Below are 23,061 nucleotides of genomic sequence, written 5' to 3' on the forward strand. Positions count from 1 at the left end.
TGACCTAAAGATTATAAGACCTTGCCTGACCACCTTACTGCTATCTCTGAAAACAATGCTTGCTTACTATGCATGTCTAGAGTTGCCTTTCTGTATATGTCACAATTGCAGTTTTTGCCTTTAAAAACTTGAACAAATTGGAGATTAGGGCTACTTTGCTTAGGACAGCCCCAGTGAATAAAGACTTCATATGATTTATGCAGGTATCTTGGGAGTTTTCCTCTTCAGGCACCCTGTAACCGTTTCCTAGAGAAACAATACTAACTACTGGACTATGGTGATATTTTGACAAAAACTGTGGCTGCTTTTTGACTTTGTCCCAAGAATCTGCCTGGGACTTCACTGAGGAGTTTTGAACTAATTTAGTTGGGAGAGGAGATCTCAAGACAGCCTACTATTGACTGTGTCATGTGATTATTAGTGATCACTCTGATGCATATTGTTGGAAACAAGCAAAAGAAACTTATTCTAAGTGCTGCCATTTCATTTTCAGAAACTAAATTCAAGGGCCCAGGCCCCAGGGGAGCTGGGGACTTCCCTATAGCTGAATGGCTTCTGTTGCAATCAGTTGTCTGAGTCCAGCCATCTCAAGGATGACTTCTCCAATTTGCTGGCAGGTTCAAATAAGTTCATGTTCCCAGGCCAGGGAATGACTACAGAAATTGCTGTTATCTAAAGCAAGGCACATAAGTTGTCAATATGTGTAACCATTTTCCTGCTATGCTCTAATTGACTACATGTAGCCGACCTACTCCTTTGATTCCTTATCACTCTGAGCTCTGCACCTAACATCCAGGAGAATGAATTAAGGACCTTGAAGCCAGGTGTCCTGGATGTGGTCCAGTCTCCTATGGGCACTCCTGTGCTTAACCCATAATTTCAAAATACAATCAGATAACTCTGCGGCTCTCTCCAGCTTTGTGTTCCCATCATTTAAAAGTGCTGTACAATCTCCCTTCAGGGATTCCATTCAAATCCCAAACTGACCACCTCCCTGAGCTCTCAGAAAACAAAGCTTTCATTTTTTTTTTTGCAAGGCATTGTTTTATTGCATATTTGCCATTACAGAAAAGCCTTATGCTTGGGAGATGTCCCTCAGATACTTGCACCCGAGTCTTCCCTCTGGATAGTGCACCATGCCAGGTCCCTTTAGTTTCTCTTAAAGGCTGGTCAAAACTGTCACATCCTTGTTTCCCAGGGTAGATCAGTCCCAGGTGGTGACTAAATCCTTGATATCAAGAAACAGGCCCCAATCACGTGCCTGCACTGTGAGGGAGGCATCCAAGTGAGCTCTGGTCAGAGGCTGCTTCCGGACAAGATCCAACATCTCTTGGCCTCGGGCCCTGTGGTTACATAGGTTCCAAATCATATCCACCAACCAATGCTTTGCTCTGAATGGTCCCACCACTGTGACTCGAGTCTGGCCTGAAGCTGTGAACCATCCCTCCAGTTGAATGAAGGTGTTGCTGTGTTCCTCAATGCATCTGAGGTATTCGTCACCATGGCCGAATATGTGCTGCTCCTGGTCCTCATCTATGAAGAACACGAATGGAGACTCAAAGTTTTCAGGGATCATCCACCAGCTATTCTCGTTGGCAGCATCCATTTCCATCTCAGACATTCTCCGACTTCAACACAAGGCAAGTCCAGGCAACTGACTGCAGAATGATATCCAAAGCTTTCATTTTTAAACTTCTGTAACTGAAGTGGCTTTTCCACTCCTAATCCAGCAATATCTTCAATGAAAAAAGAGCAAACTCGGAAGACAGACAAACAAACAAACAAACAAGAACCTATGCAGCTTAGGGAAGAAAAAAAGAGCAGTTGGAGCCAAGGCTTGGTTCAAAGAAAAGTTTAAAGAAAGGACGGATGTAAATGGAATGAAGGGAGAGGTGTCCTCAGGGCAAGACCTCACTGGCTAAACTCCCTACTGTACAATGGCAAGTTTGTGCACATAAGGAAAACCACAAAGCAAATCTTATGTGAATGTAATTCTAGGAGGAGACTAGGCTCTATCCTAAGCAGGCAGAGAACCTGGCAGCTTCTGCCATGTGGTTCTAGCTTTAGGGTCATGAAGGGTACAGGAGTAGGGTTGTAGATAGTTGAGAGCAGCTGAGGCCAGATATGTGGCTGTGGAATGCCTGTGTGGAAGCCCAGAAAGACCCTCATATGAAGCTGTAAAGGTGGAGTCTGGATTGTGTTGTAGACTACAAGGTGTTGGAGATGCCAGCGCTGTGGGATACTTGCCAAGGAGCACTGCAGACAGGAATTGGAACCAACCCGAGAGAGTGCGAGGTATGTTGCACTCAGCAAAGCTGGAGGAGGAGAACCCTTTGACATCAAACATGAAAATACAAGATTTGGAGTTTGCCCTGTTGGGGTTTAGTCTTGTCTTTGCCCAGTATGTCCTACTATGCCTTAATTCCTCCCCATTAGAATGGTAATGTACACTCTACGCCATAGAGTATATAATTTGTTTTTTTTTGGTTTTTGATTTTACAGGGAGTTATAGTTTTGAAAATGCCATGGGTCTCAGACTTTGGACTTTTAAGCAGTCTTGAGACTGAAAGATTCTAGGGACTTTTGAAGTTGGACTAAATGCACTTCGAATTAAGATATGGCTACAAGCCCACGGGGGACAGGGAGTGAAATTTGGTGGCTGGTTCAAATGAAAAGTGGTCCCTCTAGGTTCAAACACTTGAATGTTTGGTTTGCGGTTGTTGGAACTGATTAGGAAAGATTAGGAGGTCTTGTCTAAGGAGGTGTCATGAGGGGGTGAGCTTTGGGGTTTCAAAAGCCCAGGTCTTTCTCAGTTAGCACTCTGCCTCATGTTTGTGGATCAGATGTAAGCTCTGAGCTACTGTTCCAGTGCCATGCCTGCCGCCACCATGCTCTTGCCGTAATAATCTGGGACTCTAACCCTCTGGAACTCTGTGGTGATTTGAATACACTTGGCCCAGGGAGTGGCACTATTAGGAGGTGTAGCCTGGTTGGAGTAGGTGTGGTCCTATTGGAGGAAGTGTGTCATTGTGGAGATGAGCTTTTCGACCTTCCTCCTAGCCACATGGAGTCAGTCTCCTCATGTTTGCCTTTGGATGAAGATGTAGAACTCTAAGCTCCTCCAGCACTATGCCTATCTGGATGCTGCCATGCTTCCTGCCTTAATGATTATGGACTGAACCTCTGAACCTGTAAGCCAGCCCCAATTAAATGCTATCTTTATAAGAACTCCCTTGGTCATGGTGTCTTTTCACAGCAATGGAAACTCTAACTAAGACGAACTCCCAAATTAAACAGTTTCTTTTATAGGCTTTTATTATCTACTAAAGTTCTACCACTGAGCATGGCAGTGGGTTAAGTTCCAACCTGATAAAAGCCTCACCCTGAAGATTAAGTTCCAAGAAAGAATTTTGTTTGGGCTCATTGGAAAAACAGAAATACAAGCCAGGTGTAATGGTTTATACTTATTCTCCTAGTGTTTAAGAAGCTGAGCCAGAAGGATTACCACAAGTTTAAATTAGCTTCTACAGAATAAGATGATGCCTCAATAAGTAAATAACACATTAATTGACTAAGTTATTTTTAATTAATTAACTAAATAAAAATTAATTAGTTAAAAAAATGCAAAGGGCTGAGACACTGGTGTTTTTCCTTGAGTGTTACAGAGTCTGGTCATCAAACTCAAGGGGCTTGGTGTTGATGCTAAAGCACTCCACGATCAGTGGTCACCAGAAATCCCAATACCAGAGGCTAATCCCTGGTTCTCACCTCTTGATTCCCATGACTAAAATCCACAGACAGCCAGTGAGGGAAAAAGTTAAAGGGGTTTATTGAGCAGCACGGGAAGGAGGACTTTGAGAGAGACCGAGTTGCCATGACAGCTATTGAAAGTAGGTAGAGCTGCCTACCAGGAGGGTTGCTGTTGCCTGGCTTTTTTTTGAGGGGTTAGAGGGTGAGAAGCCTGGACAGAAAGTGGCCATAAGCTGCCAGCATCCTATGGGTTGTCTGTTCTGGCCCTTCCTACCTACCTACCTTCCTTCCTTTCTTCCTTCCTTCCTTTCTTCCTTCCTTCCTTCTTTCCTTCTTCTTCCTCTTCCCAAAACAGTGTAGATCTGGATATCTTGGATATCTGGGTATCTTGGAATTCACTATATAGACAAGGCTGTCCTGGAACTCACAGAGATCCACCTGCATCTTCCTCCAGAATGCTGGCCTTAAAGACATGTACCACTTATTCATTATACCTGGCTCTGTTTCTGTTATTTTTTTTTTTTAGGAACTAATATATCCTCAACTGTGGTCAAGAAGTGGTTGTCAGCACAACGAAGCCTTTATGGTCAGGGGCCTGTCTGTAATGTCTCAACAGGTTTGAACTGTTGGCCTCAGTGACATTCTAGGTGGTACATACTTGTAATCCCAACATTCTGGAAGTGGAAGCAGGAAGATCAGGAGTTCAAGGTCAGCTTCAGGGAGTGACATGCCAGCAAAATAAGGCACTGTCCCCCAAGCCAACCAATCAAATAAAGTACATAAACAAAAACTGATATATTTTCACTATTTGGGATATAACACCAAGTATATCTGGTGCATTCAGCCTTCCTCCTTTTCAAGGACCACATTTTATCTTGACTCTCCTCATTACTAGCTCTTGGGGTCACTTGAAGCATGACTAACAGATATTGGAATCTTGCCCAAGCATGAAGCTTGTCCATGTTCTTGTTATGGTTCCTATTGCTGTGATGAAACACCATGGCTAAAAATGCAGGTTGGGGAGGAAAGGGTTTATTTAGCTTACGAATCACAGTCTATCATTGTCATCATCAATCAGAACAGGAACTCAAACAGGGTGGGAACCCGGAAGCAGGGGCCATGCAGAGGCCATGGAGGGGTACTGCTTACTCGCTTGCTTCCCTTGGCTTGTTCAGCTAGCTTTTTTATAGAACCCAGGACCATCAGCCCAGGCTGGGCCCTCCCCTATAATCACTAATTAAAGAAAATGACCTACCAGCTTTCCTACAGCTCGACAGCATAGAGGTATTTTCTCAACTGAGGATCCCTTCTCTCTGATGACTAGCTTGCATCAAGTCGCTGCATAGACCAGCCAGCACAGACCTCAAATTTGCTTCTATGATATCACTTCTTGCTAATTCTGGAGATGTTTAGATAGTTTTCTTGCAGCTCATCTTTTATTATTTCTATACCTAGCAAGAAAGGGGATGATGCGGGTATATCAGATAGGAGTGTCTTCCATTAGCATTTACAGGTTATAAATGATGGAATGCATATCTGTGGGTGGGAGTCTCTGCCTTCACATGGAGCTAGTCATGTGGTCCTGCAGCATTGTTTTCCTAGAGAGTTGATGTCACAGTTCGGATAGGAAGTAGCCACTCAGAAAGCTTGTGCAGTGTAGACTTGATCCCATGTGTGTGAGCAGTATTCAGAGATGAGGCTTTGGGGAAATGAAGGCTCTGCCTTTTGCCACTGGATACACCATTGTTGGTGGTGGAACAGCGGGGCCTCGGTAGGCTAACTGGGTCACTTAGGGTGTGGCTACGATCTCTTCCGTGACTCTTTTGTTTTCTGTCAGCCATAGACAGTTCGAAGTCACGAGACAAAAATACGTCAGTATTTTTTTTTAAAGCCCCTCCCCTTCTCTAATATTTGTCACATCGCTAATAAACTGGATGTGGTCAGACATATAAGGAGGTGGAGGCAGGAGGACCCCAGGTCATATAAGGATGTTTTCATAGATAAATAAATAAATAAACAAACAAGCAAACAAATAAATAAAGTAAGCCACAGCAATAAAAAGGTCTATTACAGCCACCTCCTACTCCCTCTTACCTGTTGAACCCTTGATGGGCTTTTAAAGTCTATTCAAATGTAACCCCTGGAGTACTATTCCTCCATATTCTCCTCCCCGCCCTCCCACACACAAAAAGCTCTGCTTTCTGCATGGCACCTGCTCTAGCATGTCATTGTTTACAGAGCTAGCCAGCTCTGTGCTCACCCACTGTGTTAGACCAGTGCTTCTTGGGGACAAGGACCTGTTCTTTTCATTTCTCCCTGGAAGAACTGTTTTCAGAGTACTGAGCTGGGAAAGGTGGAGGTTTGTTGAGAGGTTATTTATAGTACTGGGAGAAGGAAACCACCCTTGTAGCTCATGTTACCTAGCCTGTGACTTAGGTTGTCAGGAAATGACTACGTGAAGCTACAGTGTGCATGTGCCAAGGCTATGGCCCTGCCTGAATCACCAAAGCGTGAGCTGCAAAATCAGTCATGGAGCACATTCTGGGTATCTGCTGTGGCTGGTCCAGACTGGCCTAGAGTAAATCTCCTGCTGAGATCTTGGCACCCAAGCAGACTGTGTGAGGCAGCGGGGGAGCTTGCGGGAAGAAGAAGCCATTTCCCCTTCCTCTCTGCCAACTCTGTATCCCTATAGTGGTGCGATCACTCTATGACTCAGTGAGATGGCATATCTCTTTGCATTAGTAGCGCTCAGTGACCTTAATTCTCAGGTGTGAGCATGGGAAACACATGTCCTTAAGTCCTCTCTGTTGTTATATCATTTTTAAAGTCCCTATCTATAACAATGGGATCAAACAAACCTTTTTTCTGTTTCTGTTTCTGTTGTTGTTGTAGTTGTTGGTTGGTTGGTTGGTTTAGGACAGGGTCTCTTTAAATGGCCCTAGATGTAGATCAGGCTTGCCTGTAACTGACAATCATTTGACTTTCTCTGCTTCCCACATTGCTGGGTTTAAAGGTGAGTACGACCATGACTTAAACATAAATTTCTTAGTGTTTCATGCTTCTTTAGGTCAATAGAAATAACACTTTTCATGCTTGCTATTTTCCTAATTGGCAGATAGTTATCACTCCACGTGTGTTTGTGATTTGAAATGTAACAGACCCCCCCAGACCTTAGCACAACTGACACAATGGTAGAAACAGCGTTCACACCTTAAAACCCAGCATGGAAGCCCCAACACCTGCCAAAATGGAAGCGAAGGCCAAATTCATCAAAGACCCTAGTGCATAGTTTGAGGATCCAGGAATGTCCCAAAATGGACTAACCTTGGTTTGTTTTTTTTTGGTTTCTGTAGTTCTGCTTCTTGCTAACCAAAGTGTGCCAACCAGGATGTGGGTTTTATGTATAAGAGACAAAGGCCAGTGAGGATTAGGGTTGCATGATTTGGGCAAGTCCCAGTGCAGCCAGCAGCCAGCAACACTGGTTTTAAGAGTGTCTGTGTGTGTTCTCTGTCTGATTTTCGAGACAGAAGGAATGAGCATTATTACCATATGCTGTCAACTAAAGTAGAAGCTTACAACAACGTATAGGAAGGAGATAGTGATGAGACAAGCAAGGAGGTTCAGGGCACCACTCCGTAATGGACTAATTGATTATTTTATAGCAAGGAAACAGTTGGCTAGAAAATTCCACATCAGCATTATTGGCAAAAAAATAAGCCTGGTAAAGTGGGCAGTCAATTGAGAATGAACGCAAGTATTTTTCAGATCTTCTTACTTCAGTTTTACGTTATTGAAACAAAACTTGAAACTATGACGCTTGCAGGAGTATGTGCCTCTATTTTTATTATCAGGGAAGGGGTAGGGATGAGAATCAAATGGAAGGTAATGAGGAAAATTAAAATACTCTAATACTGGGGGTGTAGCTCAGTGGTTGGAGCACTTGCCTGGCATATATGATTGGCATCCTAGGTTCTATCTCCAATATTGCAAATAGCAGAAAAAAACACAAAAAAAAAAAAAAAATAGATTTTTTTTTTTATAAAGCAAAGGGAAAGTATTTGGTTATTCTTGGTTATGTGTATTCAAATAATTCCTTCTTAGAATGGACAATGATACTGATTGACTTGCTTGCCTGCCTACATATATATATGTATGTATGTATGTATGTATGTATGTATGTATGTATGTCATCTCTAAGGCTGTCCTTTGATCTCCCTAGATACATCATGCATGAGTATACCTGCACACATGCACATGTGCACACACACACTTAATTTATTAAATAAATTTAATTTAAACAATTACATAAATTTAAGATTTCCAGTGTAGTTTGACATGTGCATATACTGCAGAATTATTATGATCAAGTTAATGAGCAAATCCATAATTCCAGATGCTTCTATTTCATTGTAAGAGCATTTAAGATCTCTTCTTGTAGAAAATATCAATTATTCAATATAGTTATAACTCTAGTCACTGTGCTGCCCATATGTTAGGTCTTGAGGACTCATTATCTTCTTGTTAGTAGTGGCAGTGGGTTTTGTTTTTGGAGACAGAGTCTCTCACTGTAGCCTAGGCTGTCACGGAATTTGATCAGATATCCTATCTAGTCTGATCTTGAACTCACAGTCCTTCTGATTTATACTTCCAAGTGCTGGGATTGCCTGGCATGAACCAGCAGGTCAAGTTCAGAATTTATTCATCTTAGAACTGAAATTTTATCTTTCTCCCCCACACCCTACTCCTGGCAACTCCCAGTTGTGTTCCTATGTTGAGCGAGCACGCACACAGTGCTGGTCTTTGTCCTTATTATTTTACTTCATACCCAGAGAGTTCCTCCAAGTTGTCTCAGATGACAGCTCATTGCTTCTCCTTTTCATTGTCTTGTTTTTCCTTCTGAGACAGGATCTCCTTCTGTAACCCAGTCTGACCTCAAACTCATGTCTTTTCAGCTTCTTGAATTGCAAGTATGTGCCACCATGCCTCTTTAAGATTGCTTTTTAAAAACTGCCGAACAATATAGTCCATTGTTAATGTGCTCCACGACATCTTTATCCATTGCTGGACAAATGACCATTTTCCATTTTTAGCTCCTGTGGATAAACAGGGGCTTAGAAGCCTCTTTGAGATATTGACTTTGTTTCCTTCAGAATCTTAGTAGTGGGACTGTTCTAGTTTATTTTTTCTTGCATTTTTGTAACTCTATTCCGATATATATATATATATATATATATATATATATATATATATATATATATTCCCAAAGTATAAGGGTACCCTGTTCTTATGTCTTTTAAAGGTTTTTAAAATAATTATGTCTAATTAAGTTAATTTATGTATTTGTGTCAGGGGAGGAGAGCACAAGCGGTAAGACTTAATACACTTCTTTCATCATGGGGGTTCTGGGGATGCAACTCAGGTTGTCAGGGTTGGCAGCCCATCTCGTGGGCCCCTTTAAACACTTAGTCTCTTGTCTTTTTGATGACAGCCATCCTAATACAGTGACATTGGTTTCCAACTGTGATTTTCATTTGCATTAATGTAAAAATTAGCACTGTTGAACACTTTTCCTCTTCTTATTGGCCGCTTGTAATTCTTTAGAAATGTGTGTCTTTGTTCACTTTGCAATCAACCCATTTGGCTTTTGCTATTGAATTGCAGGAATTGCTTATAGACTTTGTGTAATAACTCTTTACCAGACTCATGACTTGCAGGTACTTCCTCTCAGTCGGACTGAGACTCATGGCTTCTTCTTTTGTTCTGCAGAAGAGTGTAAGTTTGAGGGAGTCTTACTTACTTAGCCTTTAGCTGCTTGCTTTTTGGTTGTCATATCCAAAACATTGTTCTACGAACAATGGAAAGGAGTTTAATGGCCTTTTTTTCCCTCCCAGCAGATTTATTATATTATTTTGGGGAAGGATGTATGTTGGATATAGTTTTAATGTTTTTAGTCACAGTCAGCTGGCTGCACTGTTTCTGGGCATTTCGTGAGGCAGAGGGCATGGCAGAACAAACCTATTATTGTGGTTTGGATAGGAATGGCCCCCAGAGACTCATTTGTTCGAATGCTTGGCCATAGGGAGTGGCACCTTTAGGAGATGTGGCCTCGTTGGAGTAGGTGTGGTCTAGTTGGAGGAAGTGTTTTGCGGTAGGGGCAGGCTTTGAGGACTCATATGATCAAGCTATGCCTAGTGTGACATTCACTTCTGCTGCCTGTGAATCCAGATGTAGAACTGTCAATTCCTTCTCCAGCACCATGTCTGCCTGCATGCCGCCATGCTTCCCACCATGACGATAATAAACTAAACGTCTGAAACTGTGAGCCGGTCCCACTTAAATGTTGTCCTTTATAACAAATGGTCATGGTATCTGTTCACAGCAATAGAAACCCTAATAAAGATATCTGTTTATTTTATGGTGACCAGGAAACAGAGAGACAGATGCTAGGAGGGGTCCAGGGCAAGATACATCTTTCAAAGTTATGTTCCAAGTGCTGTACTTCCTTCAGGCAACATAGCCTTCATAGTACTGAACATAATACATACCCTTCATAGTACTGAACATAATACATAACACTTCATAGGAGTCTACTCAAAGTTTGAATTTATCAATGGATTAACTGTTGAGTATGTCACAGCCCTCATGACCTATCTGGAAATTTCTCACAGATATATCCAGAGGGGTGCTATACTAATCCCCTCAGTGTCCTCCTCTCTATTCTTTGTGTGTGTATATGTGATATATGTCCAGAGTTGGAGTAAGGGAATGTATGACTATTTGTGTGCATGGGCGTTTTTCTCTACTGATCGCCATTATGTGTTTTTTAAAAATTATTGGATATTTTTATATTTACATTTCAAATGTTATCCCTTTTCCTTGTTTCCAGTCTATAACCCTGTATCCCATCCCCCTCACCCTGCATCTATGAGAGTGCTCCCTCACCCACCCACCCACCCCATTTCACCTCCCTGCCCTGACATTCCCCTACACTGGGGCATCGAGCCTTGGCAGGACCAAGGGCTTCTCCTCCCACTGACACCCAACAAGGCCGTCCTCTGCTACATATGTAGCTGGAGCCATGGATCTTTCCATGGGTGGTTTAGTCCCTGGGAGCTCTGGTTGGTTGGTATTGTTCTTATGGAGTTACAAACTCCTTCAGTTCCTTCAATCCTTTCTCTAACTCCTCCATTAGGGGCCCCATTCTCAGTTCAATGGTTGGCTGCAAGCATCCACCTCTGTATTTGTCAGGTTCTGACAGAGCCTCTCAGGAGACAGTTACATCAGGCTGCTGTCAGCATGCGCTTCTTGGCATCAGCAATATTGTCTGGGTTTGGTGGCTGTATATGGGCTGGATCCCCAGGTGGGGTAGTCTCCTGGCTGGACTTTCTTTCAGTCATTGCTTGAAACTTTGTCTCTGTATTTCCTCCAGTGTTCTCCCTTCTGAGAAGGACTGAAGCATCTGTACCTTGGTTGTCCTTCTTCTTGAGCTTCATGTTGTCTGTGGATTATATTTTGGGTAATCCCAGCTTTGAGCTAATATTCTCTTGTCAGTGAATGGATATCAGGTGGGTTTTTTTTTGTTTTGTTTTTGTTTTTTGTGATTGGATTACCTCACTCAGGATGATATTTTTTAGTTCCATCCATTTGCCTATGAGTTTCATGAAGTCATTGTTTTTAATAGCTGAATAGTGTAATAGCTCCATTGTGTAGGTGTACCACATTTTCTGTATCCATTCCTCTCTTGAGGGACATCTGGGTTCTTTCCAGCTTTTGGATATTATAAATAAGGCTGCTATGAACATAGTGGAGCATGTATCCTTGTTATATGTTGGAGCATCATTTGGGTATATGCCCAGGAGTAGTATAGCTGGGTCTTCAGGTAGTACTATGTTCCAGTTTTCTAAGGAACCTCCAGACTGATTTCCAGAGTGATTGTACCAGCTTGTAATCCCACAACAATGGAGGACTGTTCCTATTTCTTCACATTCTCACCAGCATCTACTGTCACCTGAGTTTTTAATGTTAACCATTCTAACCGCCGTGAGGTGGTTTCTCAAGGTTGTTTTGATTTGTAATTCCCTGGTGACCTAGGATGTTGAACATTTCTTCAGGTACTTCTCAGCCATTTGATATTCCTCAGTTGAGAATTCTTTGTTTAGCTCTGTAGCCCATTTTTTAATAGGGTTATTTGATTCTCTGGAGTCTAACTTCTGGAGTTCTTTGTTAGACATTAATTAGACATTAGCCCTCTATCAGAAGTAGGATTGGTAAAGATCTTTTCCTCATCTGTTGGTTGCTCTTTTGTCCTAATGATGGTGTCCTTTGCCTTATAGAAGCTTTGCAATTTTATGAAGTCCCATTTGTTGATTCTTGATCTTAGAGCATAAGCCATTGGCGTTCTGTTCAGGAAAATTTTTCCAGTACCTGTGTGTTCAAGAAGTCTCTTCCCCACTTTTTCTTCTATTAATCTGAGTGTATCTGGTTTTATGTGGAAGTCCTTGATATCTTGGACTTGAACTCTGTATAGGGTGCTAAGAATGGATCGATTTGCATTCTTCTACATGCTATCTGCCAGTTGAACCAGCAGCATTTGTTGAAAATCTTTTTTCCACTGGATGGGTTTAGCTCCTTTGTCAAAGATCAAGTGACCACAAGTGTGTGCGTTCATCTCTGGGTCTTCAATTCTATTCCATTGATCTACCTGCCTATCTCTGTATGAATACCATACACTTTTTATCACTATTGCTCTGTAATACTGCTTGAGGTCAGGGATGGTGATTCTCCCCTAAGTTCTTTTATTGTTGAGAATAGTTTTCCCTACCCTAGGTTTTTTACTATTACAAATCAATTTTCAAATTGCTCTTTCTACCTCTATGAAGAGTTGAGTTGGAATTTTGATAGGGATTGCATTGAATATGTAGATTGCCTTTGGCAAGATGGCCATTTTTACAATATCAATCCTGCCAATCCATGAGATCTCTGTCTTCTGAGATCTTCTTCAATTTTTTTCTTCAGAGACTTAAAGTTCTTGTCATACAGATCTTTCACTTGCTTGGTTAGAGTCACACTGAGGTATTTTATATTATTAGTGACCATTGTGAAGGGTATTGTTTCCCTAATTTCTTTCTCAACCTGTTTATCCTTTGAGTAGAGGAAGGCTACTGATTTGTTTGAGTTAATTTTTTTCCAGCCATTTTGCTGAAGTCGTTTACTTTTACTATGTTTATGTATGGGCCTTGACTTCCTGATCTTTCCAAGACTTTTAACATAAGGGGTATTGAATTTTGTCAAATGCTTTCTCAGCATCTAATGAGATGATCAGGTGGTGTTTTTCCTTGAGTTTGTTTACATATAGTAGATTATGTTGATGAATTTCTGTATATTGAACCATCCCTGCATCCCTGGAATGAATCTTACTTGATCATGACGGATGATAGTTTTGATGTGTTCTTGGATTTGGTTTGTAAGAATTTTACTGAGTAATTTTGCATCAATATTCATAAGGGAAATTAGTCTGAAGTTTTCTTTCTATGTTACAGCTTTGTGGGGTTTAGGTGTAAGTGTAACTGTGGCTTCATAGAAAGATTTGGGTAGTGTTCCTTTTGTTTCTATTTTGTGGAATATTTTGGAGAGTATTGGTATTAGGTCTTCTATGAAGGTCTGATAGAATTTTGCACAAAATCCATTGGATCCTGGGCTTTTTTGAGTTGGGAGACTTTTAATGATTGCTTCTATTTCTTTAAGAGTTATGGGACTGTTTAGATGGTTTATCTGATCCTGAGTTAACTTTGGTACCTGGTATCTGTCTAGAAAATTGTCCATTTTATCCAGATTTTCCAGTTTTGCTGAGTATAAGCTGTTATAATATGATCTGATGATTTCTTTAATTTCCTTAGTTTCTGTTGTTATGTCTCCCTTTTCATTTCTGATTTTGTTAATTTGGATACTCTCTCTCTCTGCTCTCTGGTTAGTCTGGCTAAGGTCTATCTCTCTTGTTGATTTTCTCAAAGAACCAACTCCTGGTTTTGTTTATTCTTTGTATAGTTCTTTTTGCTTCTACTTGGTTCATTTCAGCCATGAGTTTGATTATTCCCTGACTTCTACTCCTCTTGGGTGTATTTACTTCTTTTTGTTCTAGAGTTTTCAGATGTGCTGTCAAGCAGCTAGTGTATGCTCTCTCCTGTTTCATTTTGGAGGCACTCAGAGTTATGAGTTTTCCTCTTAACACTGCTTTCATTGTGTTCCATAAATTAGGGTATGTTGTGTCTCAATTTAATTAAATTCTAAAAAGTCTTTAATTTATTTCTTTATTTCTTTCTTGACCAAGTTATCATTGAGTAAAGCATTGTTCTGCTTCCATGTGTATGTGGGTTTTCTGTTGTTTTTTTTTTGTTATTGAAGACCAGTCTTAGTCATGGTGATCTGGTAGGGTGCATGGGATTTTTTTTCAATCTTCTTGTATATGTTGAGGTCTGTTTTGTAATGGATTATATGGTTAATTCTGGAGAAGCAACCTTGAAGTATTGAGAAGAAGGTATATTCTTTTGTTTTAGGATGGAACGTTCTATAGATATCTGTTAAATCCATTTGGATCACAACTTCTGTTAGTTTCTCTGTGTCTTTGTTTAGTTTCTGTTTCCATTCTCAGAGGCAATTTGTCTTAATCAGGGTTTCTATTCCTGCACAAACATCACGGCCAAGAAGCAAGTTGGGGAGGAAAGGATTTATTCAGCTTATACATTTACTTTGCTATTCATCATCAAAGGAAGTCAGGACTGGAACTCACACAGGGCAAGAAGCAGGAGCTAGTGCAGAGGCCATGGAGAGATGCTACTTATAGGCTTGCTTCTCCTGGCTTCCTCAACTTCCTTTCTTGTAGAACCCAAGACCATCAGCCCAGGGATGGCACCACCCACAATGGGATGGGTCCTCCTCCCTTGAGGAAATGCCTTAGAGTTGTGTCTCATGAAGGCATTTCCACAACTGAGCCTCCTTTTTCTGTGATAACTCCAGTTTGTGTCAAGTAGATACACAAAACTAGCCAGTACAATTGACCCCTTGTCAACTTGACACACAAACACATCATTATTAAGCCTCAATCCTTAATTTCTTATTCATCCCCAAGATCTAAATAACTCTTTACATATTAAAAGTTCAATCCATTTAAAATATACAATATCTTTTAAAATTCAAAGTCTTTTTAAAATTCAAAGTCTCTTAACTGTAGACTCCACTAAAATACTCTCTTACTTCAAGAGGGAAAAGTATCAGTCACAATCAAAAGTGAAGTCAAACTCCAACCATCCAACGTCTGGATCTACTCATGATCTTCTGGGCTCCTCCAAGAGCTAGGGCCACCTCTCCAGCTCTGCCCTTTGTAGCACACACCTTGTGTTCTAGGCTACAGGTGCTTGTTCTCCTCTGCTGCTTCTGTTCTTGGTGGTCATCTCATGGTACTGGCACCTCCAAAGCACTGCTGTCTTCCACTGCAACTAGGCTTCACCAATAGCCTCTCATAGGCTCTCTTCATGATGCCAAGCCTCAACTCCTTTGCATGACCACTTCAGTCCTGGTCCATCAATTGCAACTGAGGCTGCACCTTCACTAATGGCTTTCCATGGCCTCTCACAGTGCCCAGCCTCAGCTACTCTTCATTATCCCTTCATGCCTTCAAAACCAGTACTGCACAGGTAACTCTTACACATTACTAAGTTCAGCTACAGCACAAGGTGTAACCTTGACTTTCTCTGAAACATAGCCTCTTTCTGCTCTCAGAAAACACTTCCTAGAAGATGATGCTGGTCTCTTCTTAATCATCACTAATATCTTAGCTCCAGCTCACCAACATCAATGTCTCAATAATGCAAAGGTCTTGTTTCTGTAATTCTGGTATCTTGTTAATCACAGCTGATTCTTCAGGCCCAGCTAACCAAAACCACAGAATCTTCACAAACAAAATAGCAATGGCCCTGAAAAGAGTCTTTAATCTTCCCTCTGAAGTTTCAAAGCCAGGCCTCCATCTTCTGCACTGTTTTTAACATCTTCCAAGCTTCTACAGGTCTTTCCATAGAGCTCTTAACACCCAATGGCTCTTCTAGCTCAAAGTTCCAAAGTCCTTTCACAGTCCTCCCCAAAACATGGTCAGGTTGTCACAGGAATACCCCACTATCTTGGTACCAATTTGTCTTCCATTGATGAGAGTGGGGTGTTGAAGTCTCCCACTATTGTTGTGTGAGGGCAATATGTACTTTGAGCTTTAGTAAGCTTTCTTTTATGAATGTAGGTGCCCTTGCATTTGGAGCATAGATATTCAGAATTGAGAGTTTATCTTGGTGGATTTTTCCTTTAATGAATATGAATATCTTTTTTGAAAACTTTTGATTGAAAGTTTATTTATTTGATATTAGAATTGTTACTTCAGCTTGTTTCTTGGGACCATTTGCTTGGAAAATTGTTTTCTAGCCTTTTACTCTGAGGAAGTGTCTGTCTTTGTCACTGAGGTATGTTTCCTGTATGCAGCAAAATGTTGGGTCCTGTTTACATATCCAGTTTGTTAGTCTATGTCTTTTTATTGGGGAATTGAGTCCATTGTTGTTGAGAGATATTAGGGACCAATGATTGTTGTTTCTTGTTATTTTTGTTGTTAGAGGTGGAATTTTGTTTGTGTGGCTATCTTCTTTTGGGTTTGTTGCAAGATTACTTTCTTGCTTTTTCTAGGATGTAGTTTCCCTCCTGTTGGAGTTTTCCCATCTATATCCTTTGTAGGGCTGTATTTGTGGAAATATAATATGTAAATTTGGTTTTGTCATGGAATATCTTGGTTTCTCCATCTATGTTGATTGAGAGTTTTGCTGGATATTGTAGCCTGGACTGGCATTTGAGTTCTCTTAGGGTCTATATGACATCTGTCCAGGATCTTCTAGCTTTCATTGTCTTGTTGAGAAATCTGGTGCCATTCAGAAGAGGACATTAAATTTCCTGAAACTTGAGTTATGGATGGTTATGCATTACCATGTGGGTTCTGGGAATCAAAGCTAGGTCCTCTGTAAGAGCAACAAGTACTCATTATCTCTAAGCCATCTCTCTCCAGACCCCTGAATAATTTTTTTGGTTCATATTTGGTGGAAACTTTGGGTGGATAACTAATGGCTATGGAAAAGTGACTACATCTTATTTCCGCTTCAGTGACAAGAAAATTCAGTCTGAATTCCCCTATTTAAGAAATGGGCAACAATACTAAAAGTACACTGTGGGTGCCATGCCCTTCTTAAGAGCTGTATTCTTTCCATTATAGGGGTACAATAGACTATGGGACTATTTTGTTTGTTTGTTTTTTCTGTTCTAACATTTTTTTCCCAAGAGATACCACTTCCTTCAATTAGCTCTGTGGTGTTTTGTTTTGTTTTGTTTTTTTTGTCTATTTGCTTTGTGGTTTTGTTTTGTTTTGTTTGAGAGAAGGTCTCACAATGTAGCTCTGGCTATTCTACTCTCTATGTTGACCCTGCTGGCCTGAAATTCATAGGGATTCACCTGACTCTGCTGCCTCTGAGAACAAGGATTAAAGGTGTGTGCACTAGGTTCAGTTCTTCATTTTCAGAGATAGTCTCTCCTTTGAAATTTCCCTCTAGAAATCTAACTTTAAAAGCATTACTAGTTTTTTCAATTGGTGTACAAAATAATGGGTTTCATACACATGTATCATTACAACTTGCTCAGATTTATCACACCCACCTCCAGTTCCCCCTCTTCTCCCCAGCATATAATCCCTTCTGCTTTTATATCACACACAGTCACACAGAGAGCAAAAGCAGTGTGACTCATGTCAGTGGTGACTCATGCTGGTAGGATATGATGAAGAGTCAGAGGCAGGGGGATCATGAGCCAGAGGTCAGCCTGGATCTTACATGAGAGAAAATATGTCTGTTACTCACCTCTGCTACCCTCTCTTACCCCTTCTCTTTTCCCTGTAGTCTTCCTCCCCACTCATAACCCCATGAAGTCTCTTTTTCTGGGCTTTCAATATTAAATATGGCTATTTAGCTATATGTTTGCACTTTGATTCTTGTCAGTAATGCAAAAGCAATAGGAGACTAACTATCCCTGGAAACCCTAATGGTCCACTTTAAAATTCATATAAAACTCTCAAAGCAAAGAAGTTTGGCTGAAACTTCCAAGAACCAAGTGAAACTCTGAAGAAAAAAGGGCTTCAGAAGAGCCTGCTGGTGGCAGATTGTAGTTAGTGACAGCTTTCTTGGGGTAATAGGGACAGCCTGGGGTACAAAGGTACTTTCAGGAGCAAGGGAAGGAGCACAGCTATGCAGGCTGCTGATAGAAGACTTCTCAGACCCAAGGTGATTCAAGATCAGAATAGATGAGAGCACAGAGCCATATGGCTACCATATTTATGGGGAGGGGTATGCCTCTGAAGTAGCAGGGGAGATCAATTTGGGGTTGTCAATGTTTGACACAAGAAGTTCCTGGGGGTAGCATTTTAGAGATAATTGAGACAAATTTTATCTACAGTCATGTCCCAAAATAGAAAAGAAGAAGATGGATTTGAACATGCAATTAGCTAGGGAATAAAGTCAATCTTTGCCCTCCTTTCTCTTCTTCTCTCTTTTCTTTTTCTGTATCAAAGCCAGGGCTTTGTATATTCTAGGCAAGTTGTCTATAACTGAGTTACATCTCTAGTCCTTCTATTAAAATTTCTTAAGGGACTGGATGTGGTAGTGCATGCCTTTAATCTCAGCACTTGGGAGGCAGAGGCAGGCAGATCTCTGAGTTTGAGGCCAGCCTGGTTTACAAAGAGAGTTTCAGGACAGTTAGAGCTACACAGAGAAACCAAAACCAACCAACCAAACAAACAAACAAAAAATTCTTAAGGAAACTTCTCACAGATGAATTCTAAAATTCAAAATATAATTGAAGAAGGTATTCCAAAAGGTTTAGGGAAAGAGATTAGAATCTACCACCCTAGAACATGCCACTTTGGAGCAATGCTCATTCAATGTTAAAGGTGCTGATATTTAAAAGATCCCTGCCAACTTTTTTCTGCTTAAAAGCAGGGAACAAGTTTCCTTTTAAAGAAGATGTGTTTTCTATTCCCCGAAAGAGTGTTTGTCATCGAAAATGAGGAGCCAGTTGTGTCCAGACCTCAGGGTTCCCACAGACCATCAGAAACCACCAGGAGTCCACCTCATATGCAAAAGCAAATAGTCTTTATTCAAGCTCGAGTTTGGATATCTCCAATCTCTCTCATGCAGTGGATGGATGTGGAAGGCCCTGAGCTGGTGAAGCCTTGTCTACTTATTACAGTTTCAGTAGGGTAAGGGGCTTTCCAACTTGGCAGTTACATGATTGGTTGACATTTACAGCTTGGCACATTTCTATTGGCTAGTGATGATTTCAGCTTGGTACAAGCAACAGTGGCTTGCTTAAGAAGTCTATTTTAAGATGTCTGGAACATTAGGTACTTTCTCTCCAAGATCTGATTGGCTGTTACTAGGGAATGGAGTGGCTGTTTGCTAGAGGAGTTGTGGCTGTTGTAGGGGTGTCTTGGTTCCTGGAACAAGTTGTGTTTTTTTTCCAGTAACTAAGTTCATACTAAGGTCAAGATTAATATAAGATGGAGTCTGAATCCAAAATGGAGCTTGTAATATTAGGCTGGGCCCTTTGGAGCCAATGCCAAGCTGAGGTTGTTGAAGCAGATCTTATTACAGTAGCATTTATCACCCATAAACTCCCCCCCCATTATATTCACAGTCATGTTCTCCTGATTTATTTCCCTTGAAGCTCAGATTCTCTTCCCTTTGTTTGGAGGCTAAAATGTCACAGAGGTTCACTCCTTTATATGATATGGTGCATGTAAACCCGAGAAGAGTACATAGATATCTTTCTAATCTGTAGCTTAGTTCTCAGGCCCTTGGCACTGTAATCTGAAAGGATAAAGAAAGTTTTTATCTCCATGGTGAACAGTAAAGGACAGTAAATATGTTCCACTGTAGAACTGAAACTGGACAAAAAGGAGGAGGAAGACTTGTTACAGATTTAAAAATATATAGAAGTAACATAAAAATTATATAATATCAAAACTTGGAGGAGAAAAATAGAAATTCTGAATTTACTTGCCTAGAATGGGTTATGTCCAAGCACCTTAAGAAAAAAGATAAAAAGATTTCTTTCTTTCCTTCTTTCTTTCTTTCTTTCTTTCTTTCTTTCTTTCTTTCTTTCTCTCTTTCTTTCCTTCCTTTGTCCTTCTTTCGTTCTTTCTTTCTTACTTTCTTTGTTTATGAATATGTAGATGTAGGTGTTGTTGTTATAGGTGTTTGCAGACACCCAACATTTTACATGCTTGCTTGGATCTGAACTCTGGAACTCATGATTGTTCAGTTAAGGTTCTTAAAGCTGAGCCATCTCTCCAGCTCCTATCTCTGCAATCTTTAACAAATATTTCCAAGGTAGACTAAGTTAATATTCTATGTAAGTTAATTTTATGTAAGTTAATATTCATGTTTATGTGAAATCAATGTGTATAACCTAAGGATGATAAATAATGAAATTGTCATCTATTTACTTAGCAAGCATGCTGAGAAAGATAGAACTGACCAGCAGCAGAAGACAAGAAGGAATGGGGAAAGAAAAGGAAAAGCAGTGTGAAGTCATTATGCCTCCTGTTGGGAATGTCCACAGTACAAGAAAAGGTAAGAATGATATAAGCTCAAACAAAAGAAATGGGGAAAGCACAGGGATGTTGGTTTCCACAGTGATGAGAGAAATGCAAATCTAAGCAATGGTGTGGTATTACAACAAATACACAAAGATGGCTAAAAGGGCAAAATGAGGCCATAAAAATTACTCTAGTATTTCAACCCTAGGTAGAATAAACAATCAGCTCATATAAGGCTATAGCATATAGCCATTAGACTAAGCTACAGGAAGACTGTGATTGCTATTCTTGGTTGTCAACTTGAATACATCTGGAATTAACTAAAACTCCAAAATGGCTAGGCATACCTGTAAGTGGGGGAACCCTGCTATCTAAGTCTACCATGACCTGATAGTTCCTCTAAGCTTGGAGCAAAATGAAGGACTCTTTTCCAGCAGGGTTTCCTCTTCTCTGCCCTTGTCTACACGATACAGATGGCACAACATGTGGAAGGCAAGAATCCATTATTAGGAATTCTTGGATGTCATACACATACACAAATGATATAATTCTAGGAAATTGGTTTTTCAGCAAGCTGAGCCAAGTTGCATGGCTCCAGCACTTGAAAAGTGGAACATAGGAATACAGCCTGGAAATAGTGTTATACAGTAAGCAGAACGGAATTTAAGTTTATATAATCTAAATAATTCAGGCCTTGATCTCATGAAAGTCAATGCAGGGGACAGCAAAAGCACTGCCTCACTGGTTAATATTTGTTTAGATTGCTTTATTTTCTTTGAATTGTTTTAATTATCAAAATAAGTATGGTCATGAGTTTGGTGGTTATAGTATAACTCTTCTGGGAGAGAGGTCAAACTAAATGTTCAATGAATTTCAGTTATTGAACCAAGGATATGTGATTTTGGAAGAAAGACTCTGTATTTGTGTTGACAGGGAAGGAGAATAGGCTCTGGACCATTTCCAGAGTGATATGGCTCAAATATGACAGGGGGAGACCTGTTGCCCCCTGAAGAACTAAAAGAGTTTGAGAAAATCAAACAGGACAAGTAAAGATTCATTGTGCCTTCCTTTACATGGCATGAATGAAGATGTATTTCAATTGGTTACTGATAAAATTAACTCACAAAAAGACAGCTGTGATGGTTTGTATATGCTCAGCCCAGGGAATGGCACTATCAAAGAGGTGTGGCTTTGTTAGAGTGGGTGTGTCATCGTGGGGATGGGCTTAAATACACTCAACCTAGCTGCCTGGAAACAAGTATTCTGCTAGCAGCCTTCAGATGAAGATGTAGAACTCTCAGCTCCTCCTGTACCATGCCTGTCAGGGTGTTGCCATGTTTTCACCTTAACTGAACCTTTGAACCTGTAAGCCAGCCCCAATTAAATGTTGTCCTTTATAAGACTTGTCTTGGTCATGGTGTCTGTTCATAGCAGTAAAACCCTAACTAAGACAACAGCTGCTTTTCACCTGCCCAAACAAGTAGCAGAATTTTATCCTTAACTGATCTGTGCATCCTGTACAATCCATAAGAAAATCTTAATGGTAGCAACAATTTTTGTTGTAAGATTCATATATTGCTGAGTGTACAGTTCTCACAAGATTCATCTACTGGGATGCTGAACTAACCTGATGTTCCAGCCCCCTGCTTCCTGATGCTATCCAGAGACTTGTTTCCAAAACAGCTTTAGGATTGCTGCTGATTCCAGGTCATCTCACCTCATCCAACTTTTCAGATGGTCCAATGAGAACTTCAGTCAAGCTCTGGACCTTCCAAATATACAGAGACCGGATAACAGATGCTAAAGCTAGCTTTCTTAAGTCTAACCAGTTTTTCTAATTTTCCTATCCCTCCCACCCCTTTAGAGAATTTCCAATTACCCCTATTCAGCAAAAAGAAGTTATGGAGAGTCATTATCCTGACCCTTTAGCTTTGGGTGTCTGGTTATGGTTAGTTTATAAATTATAGATAGATTGTCATTTTAGGGGATAATTTGGAAATGATCACAATTTTGAACAGGAAGGAACTATATGGGATGAATTCCTAATTTTATGCTTGAACAAGGTACTATATAGTTATAACCTTAATTCATAGAAATCTTTATAATTGATACAAATTAAATTTACAATTTCTTACATTGGTACAGAATTTATATTAATGCAGAATTTAGGTTTTCATTGGTATGAATCTATATATTAATACGTAATTTGAAATTAATATTGTGACTCTTAAGTAAGTATTGCACCTATTCAACTCATTTAAGAATACGAGGCTTAGACCCAGTCCTTCTAATAACTGTAACACACTGTTTAAGATGATTAAGTAACACAATTTAAGGGCCAGATAGAATAACACAAGTTAAGGACCAGATAGAAAACTCATAGATATTGGATTCTGATTTAATTATAATAAAGTGTTTTCAGTTTAACAGTTCAGAGATACTTTACTTAGTCTTCTAAAGCATCAGAAATCCATAGAATGTGACATTTAATGTTATTTCATTATTAAGGATCTTTTGACCATGAGATATGTCTACTCCTGACAGCTTTCCCATTCTTCTTCAAAGAAAATTAAGCATTTTTACCTATAGGTGATGTTGCTTATCATGGCAAGGCAGCCACTGGGCAGAAATTGCCTATTTCATTT

The 23,061-nt window shown here is 40.3% G+C and overlaps 1 protein-coding gene across 1 annotated transcript; it reads right to left on the minus strand.

Moving 5' to 3' along the window:
- Window positions 1-1,204: 1,204 nt before the first annotated feature.
- LOC116902998 (KH homology domain-containing protein 1-like) lies at window positions 1,205-1,621 on the minus strand. Its single transcript, XM_032905311.1, has one exon. It carries the CDS (start codon window positions 1,619-1,621, stop codon window positions 1,205-1,207), a length of 417 nt encoding a protein of 138 aa, XP_032761202.1.
- Window positions 1,622-23,061: the final 21,440 nt, after the last annotated feature.

This window comes from Rattus rattus, chromosome 6 (assembly GCF_011064425.1).
Source record: "Rattus rattus isolate New Zealand chromosome 6, Rrattus_CSIRO_v1, whole genome shotgun sequence".
NCBI classification, from domain to species: Eukaryota; Metazoa; Chordata; class Mammalia; order Rodentia; family Muridae; genus Rattus; species Rattus rattus.